Source organism: Notolepis coatsorum (genome assembly GCF_963971535.1).
Source record: "Notolepis coatsorum genome assembly, chromosome: 2".
Taxonomy (NCBI): domain Eukaryota; kingdom Metazoa; phylum Chordata; class Actinopteri; order Aulopiformes; family Paralepididae; genus Notolepis; species Notolepis coatsorum.
Genome location: NC_140166.1, coordinates 163,657,937 through 163,665,078, shown reverse-complemented (window position 1 = coordinate 163,665,078; position 7,142 = coordinate 163,657,937). Strand labels below are relative to the sequence as shown.

The following is a 7,142-nucleotide window of genomic DNA, read 5'->3' as shown; positions in this document are numbered from 1 at the left end:
CTGGTTTATCTTATCGAGTGTCCAACATAAGTTAACCCTTGGATACATTCTCATCGTCTATGAATTGCATTGAAAGAGTGACAGGGTTTACCCATTGTTTTAGGCTGATGTCAATCTTTTTGGTTGAACATTATAAATCCGCGCAACAAGGGAGAAGGAAACAACGGTATCTTTTCCAGATGTCACACAACTCCGGTAACGTTCTGCTGCTGCCGCATCTTCTCGTGCGTCTGTGCGCGCGGGTTTTTTGGGGGGGGGGGCGCGCTTTATTAATCTGCTCAGTCGAGTCCCCGTCTCATAGTGCGTGCGCGAGGAAGTCCCGCCACTGCGTGGACACAGGCTCACCGCGAGACATCTGATCTGAACAACTTCAAATTAAGAAGGAAGACGAGCGTCTCAGTTCATGTATTTGTATTTTTTTTTGTCAGCTTGGATAGTTCAACGAGGGAAGTTAGTTATATATCGTTTAAAAACAAAGAGTGATAACAGTTCCTTTGGATTCCACAATGCAATGTCTATGTATCGACTGAACGTAATATAGCACAACTGTGTACAATTCATCATGTCGACCTCTAGTATAACTTCGTTGTTTATTAAATGGACGGCCACACTATTTCACCTCGGTCTGTGGTTGCAGCTGGTGCCGTGGGAGACGGTAAGTGACATGTTTCAGAAAGTGTTTGCTACTTAGTGGACAGCAATAATAATAATAATAATAATAATAATAATAATAATAATAATAATAATAATAATAATAATAATAATAATAATAATAATAATAATAATAATAATAATAATAATAATAATATAATAATAATAATAATAATAATAATAATAATAATAATAATAATAATAATAATAATAATAATAATAATAATAATAATAATAATTAAAAAAAAGCACTCACCTTTATGGATTAGGACCTCAGCCAAGGCTGCCCAGCAGTGGACCCCAAGTGTGATGCCTTGCTTCACTATGAATTGAAAATGGGGGACCCTGATGTAAACAAGACGAAAGTCTTTCTCTGGTCTGCATTCCCTTAACAATTGTGTGTATAACTATTGAGCCGTACTGTATTGTACCCATTCTGCAATCTGTTAAATACAGTTTTCATTCATTCATTCATGCTATAGGGGGGCATACAGCAGAGGACCTCCCCATTGTGGTGAATTTACCAATTTGACTTTTTCCAAACCCCACACAGGGGTGTTCTAGGACAGACTATTAGATGTACTGTACTCTGGTGTGATGGGCAGCTATACCGTATGCCTTTGGAAATTGCATTCTCCCCAGTGAGGCCATTATAGGATGGCAACACACTGTGGATGGTGGTATCATTTCATACTGCTGCCAAGTTTGGGATTAATATTTATATTGTTTAGCTGTTCATGCACATCAGCTATATAAAGCAAACTCAAAGAATACAGACATTTCATGGAAAAGAGTATCTCTCCCTCTCTCTCTCTCTCTCTCTCTCTCTCTCTCTCTCTCTCTCTCTCTCTCTCTCTCTCTCTCTCTCTCTCTCTCTCTCTCTCTCTCTCTCTCTCTCAGTACTGTAAGAAACTTTGGATAAAAGCATCCTCCAAATGTTGGGTTAAGTTATATACTGTATATATATATTTTTTTTCTTTTCTTTTTCTTTTATGATTATTTATTTATTTATTTATTTATTTATTTATTTATTTATTTATTTATTTATTTATTTATTTATTTATTTATTTATTTATTTATTTATTTATTTATTTATTTATTTATTTATTTATTTATTTATTTATTTATTTATTTATTTATTTATTTATTTATTTATTTATTTATTTATTTATTTATTTATTTATTTATTTATTTATATTTCACGTCATCAAATACATCCTTGTATCTCCTCCCAAGTGATGCAATGGTAAAATAAAGGTGGTTATGAACTCCATTTGATGATCACAGTTATGCCTATAATCAGCAACACATAGAAGAAGAAGAAAACATTAGCATTATTTTGAAAAGATAATTTGTCATGTAACTTGCATCGATCAGACACTTAGGGGAGAGTGGGGTAAGATTAGCCGATATTTACATGAGAAGTCCTCTTGGCTAGGAGAGAGGAACCGGAGGTAAATCAAGGAGGCTAGATTGTTATTGGAATCTGGGAAAGCAGTGGAATGAGCCGTTAACCCTTTCACTACCACACTGCAAAGGGTTAACCCTTTCACGACCACACTACAGAAGGTTAACCTTTCACTACCACAATACAAAGGGTTAACCCTTTCACAACCACACTACAAAGGGTTAACCCTTTCACTACCACACTACAAAGGGTTAACCCTTTCATGACCACACTACAGAAGGTTAACCTTTCACTACCACACTACAAAGGGTTAACCCTTTCACTACCACACTACAGAAGGTTAACCCTTTCAGAAAGCAAACAAACTATTTGCATGCACTTCATTCATTCTGTGCTGTTGTCAGCACCTCGCTGAGATATTTTTAAGCCTCTGCGTGGTACAGCCGTGGCTGGCGTTATGTTCTTGTGTTTTCTGTTCGCCTTGATCTCAGGAACGCCTTGAGGGAATTTCTTCATATTTAGCACAAACATCCACTTGGACTCAAGGACTCTGGGTGATTAACCCAGTTTCAATTTCAATTTACGATTTTGGCTTCCCATGATCATGAAAACAAGATAATCGAGACAAAACTAGTATTGTCTTGTCTTGTGTTGTAAATGCAGCACACCCTTCTTCCTTCACAAAGGTGCTCTCCGCCCCGCCCCCCTACCCCCCCCCCCTCGTGTTGAGAGGGAGGAGGGAGTTATTTTGAAACATCTTTGGTAACTTGTAGAATATGACAGGAAGGCAGCAATTGGTCGAGAAGTAAGGTATGTCGTCATGATTTTCTCAAATCAATGAGTAATCGTGTTTAATAATCATGATTTCAATATCAATCAAAATAATCGTGATTATGATTTTTGCCATAATCGAGCAGCCCTAACGTCCGTCCCATTCTCTTGTGAATGCAACAAATGTCAGGAACGCCTTGGGGGAATTTCTTCAAAATTGGCACAACCGTCCACTCAGTACAGACTACTACTTTAATTGGTCTAAAGCCCCACCCCTACACTTAAGCCCCGCCCCTTTTGTATAATGTGAACCATTTGTTGTGGACAGACTCATGGGTAGTGTCATTGGACTCAGCAGTGACATCCACTTACATTGGTCTATGTTTGCCCTGCCCCCTACACTTAAGCCCCGCCCCTTTTCATACCTCGAGAACCATTCGCGAGACTCGCGGGTGGCACCATTGGACTCAGCGGGGAGATCCGCTTTTATTGGTATCATGCTTGCCCCTCCTCCTACTCCTAAGCTCCCACTGGCTACCTGGTTGGCAGCAGCTTGTCTTTGAATAACATTCTCAGTCTTCTTCTCTGTCTCCAGCACCGCTAGATACAGAAAGGATGATAGATATCATTCCCCCGTTAATTAGATTCGAGAGACGAGAGTCATTGTTCCACACTCTCCCCTATACTATAATCAATACAATTAATTACCTCAGCTTTAACCCTTTCACTGCCGCACGACAGCCGGTTAACCCTTTCACTGTGACAATACAGAAGGTTATGCGGAGCTAATGATGCTAATGATGGAGCATCGCCGTCGGTTGTGTGATAGTAAAGGGTTAACCTTCTGTCGTGTGGCAGTGAAAGGGTTAAAAGGTGGGTAAACTGAGTTCAGACAGGTTTACCCTCCACTACATCCCTCGTTACGACACATTACGCATTCTCCCGACGTCATTTCATCCGCTTTCATCTGCCCATAATATACCCCACCTCCTGCCGGCCAACAATGGAAACAGACCCACACGGACACGGGCGTCAGGCAGTCGGCGTCTTAATCAAATATGGACGCTGTGCCGTGGTTGTTGAAGTAATAAGATATTAAGCCTCTGCCTCTTCCAGGGCTCTACGCTAACCTTTTTCCTAATTGCTCCCGATGAGTCAAGTCAAGTCAAGTCAAGTCAAGAGTTTTAATTGTCACGGCATACAGGCATACAGGTATACAATGAAATGCAGGTTGGCACCTTGCATGGTTGCCTCCGCCGTCGGTGTGAATGTGTGAGTGAATAGGTAAAATGTGAGGAACAAATTGTAAAGCGCTTTGGATAAAAGCTGCTATATAAAAAAGCAGCCATTTACCATTTACCATTTTCCCAAGGAGCACATGTGCTCCTAAATAAAAAAATGTAAGCACAGTGAAAAATGTTGAAGTAACACAGAGTTTATTAACAAACTATTTATTACATGCATTATTATACTGTGTGTGCATACTAAGGGACAAACATCTGTGCAATAGCACATACCACCAAAGTCACACATTGGCCCATGCCTACTAGACGCAAAGGATATCGGTTGTCCAGCTGCTTTTGTAGTGTTGTCACGATACCAACATTTTTACTTTGATACAGAGGTAATGGAATATATTATTAGATAACAGAACATGGACAATTCTTTATACAATTCTTTAATTCATTATAATTTAAACGCTATTGAAACGTAAATAATAAAAAATTATCAATTTATTTTGTTACAGCTGCTGAGCTATATAGTACTATAGCTACTGTCCATCAATTTATTTATGTATTTATATTTCACGTCATAAAATAAATCCTTGTATCTCCTCCCAAGTGATGCAATGGTAAAATAAAGGTGGTTATGAACTCCATTTGATGATCACAGTTATGCCTATAATCAGCAACACATAGAAGAAGAAGAAAACATTAGCATTATTTTGAAAAGATAATTTGTCATGTAACTTGCATCGATCAGACACACAGCCGATATTTACATGAGAAGTCCTCTCGGCTAGGAGAGAGGAACCGGAGGTAAATCAAGGAGGCTAGATAGTTATTGGAATCTGGGAAAGCAGTGGAATGAGCCGTTAACCCTTTCACTACCACACTGCAAAGGGTTAACCCTTTCACGACCACACTACAGAAGGTTAACCTTTCACTACCACAATACAAAGGGTTAACCCTTTCACGACCACACTACAAAGGGTTAACCCTTTCACTACCACACTACAAAGGGTTAACCCTTTCATGACCACACTACAGAAGTTATATTTCGTATCTGGCTTATCTCGTCCCGCTCTTAAGCCTATTGAGATACCCCTTATCTCCTGTACCTACTGTACTCCACCACGAACACAACTTGTACACCCACACCTGACCGGGTCCCGCCTCTATAGAGGCGTAGCCTATAAGACCATGGCCATGGTCACCAACACACCCTTCCTCTATTTTCGTTCCATCATATTGAATGCAGTGCACCTTATGTAACTAGTAGTATGAAAAAGATTGGAGGAATTGCGTAATGTTGAAAGCTTACCGGAGGTTTGCTGGCCCCTGGCATCTTCAAAGCATGTTTCAGCGACACGACGGGCCTAGTTTCAAGTTTCTTTAATAGTTGTCATACAGAAGTACAGAATACTTTTATACAAAATGCTTCTTACTGTTTCGCTCCAGAGACTGTGTTAGACAAGATAAGTATGAAATAAAATAGTATAGCATGTAAAATAGAAGTAAAAATAGAGGTCACAGTGTTCAATATAGACATATGTACAATGTTCGATGCAGAATAGAAGTAACTGAGTTACCATACAATATACAATATACTATGCAATGTACTAATATACAATACTATATAGTGCAGAGCAGAAATGGGATGAGGTACAATTTAGGTACAATTTACAGTAAGGTGTACGAGTTGTAGTGCAAATCCTTTACCAATAAATATAAAGTGTAAAGTGTGTTTAGGTGTTCTAAAGTGTGTAAAGTGGGTGCTGCAGTGAGTTGTTTGTTTAAAGTGAGTGTGTGCGTGTGGATGTGTGTGCTGTGTGCATTTGATGGTTGTTGCATAGTGTTTATTGTTCGTTGAGCGATTATTGTTCGTTGAGCAGCCTGATGGCCTGGGGATAGAAGCTTCTTCTGAGTCTTTCTGTGCTCGCCTTAAGACTCCGGTATCGCTTGCCTGACCGCAGCAGTTCAAAGAGGCAGTTGTTCGGGTGGCTGGAGTCCTTGATGATTCTCTTAGCCTTCCCCCTGCACCGCTTGTTGTAAATGTTCTGGAGGGTGGGAAGCCCCCCTCCAATTGTGCGTTCGGCTGAACGTGTCACTCTTTGTAGTCTGCTACGGTCTTGTGCAGTGCTATTCCCAAACCAGGAGGTGATGTTGCCAGTCAGGATGCTCTCGATTGTACATGAGTAGAAGTTCCTAAGGATCTTCTGACTGACTTGGAACTTCCTTAGGCGCCTGAGGAAGTAGAGGCGTTGTCGTGCCTTCTTCACAACACTGTCAATGTGTGTGGTCCATGTCAAGTCCTCGGATATGTGGGCTCCGAGGTACTTGAAACTGTTCACTCTCTCAACCGGTGCCCCGTCGATGCTGAGGGGGCTGTAGTCCTTGACCCCCGACCTCCTGAAGTCCACAATCATCTCTTTTGTTTTGCTGACGTTCAGGGAAAGGCAGTTCTCCTGACACCACTGTGACAGATTCTCTACCTCTTCCAGGTAGGCCCTCTCGTCATTGGCAGAGATCAGGCCCAACACTACTGTTTCATCAGCAAATTTGATGATTGTGTTGTTGTTCCGCTGTGCCACGCAGTCATGTGTGTACAGGGAGTAGAGGAGGGGGCTCAGAACACAGCCCTGGGGGGCCCCTATGTTGAGCGTGATGGATGAGGAGGTGCAGTTGCCTGCTCTTACCACCTATGTTGATGTTTCCTCGTCTGACGACAGCAGATCGAGGGGCAGCGTACATGGTTTGGCTATCGGGCCGGCTTGTACAACGGCATGTTAGACCATTGGGACCGTTGCCAGCAGAGTTTTCGTTGCATATAGAATAGAAACAGCGTGACTTGCGAGATGAGTTGTTACAGAGCTGGTCCGCGCTGCTCTGTGTCTATTATGAAATGACAATTGCGCATTGACACGCCCACTACGCAAAACGATTACTCGCACACTGTGCTCCTAAATGATTTTTCCCATTCGCACAAATCAATTTTTAGGGGCAAACACGAGTGAAATGCTCGCACAGTAGAGCCCTGTCTTCCCTGTCCTCCTGACTCATGTGTTGTAGGAGATCTGGTAATAATCATC

General features: G+C 41.1%; 1 protein-coding gene across 1 annotated transcript in view; it reads left to right on the top strand.

Moving 5' to 3' along the window:
* Positions 1-360: 360 nt before the first annotated feature.
* ghrhrb (growth hormone releasing hormone receptor b) overlaps positions 361-7,142 on the top strand; it is a gene marked incomplete at its 3' end in the record, with an annotated part of 186,751 nt that continues 179,969 nt past the window's right edge. The window contains exon 1 of the mRNA XM_084308376.1: positions 361-655. Within this exon, the coding sequence (XP_084164502.1) occupies positions 563-655 (93 nt within the window). The 5' untranslated portion in view covers positions 361-562. The remainder of the gene's footprint in view (positions 656-7,142) is intronic.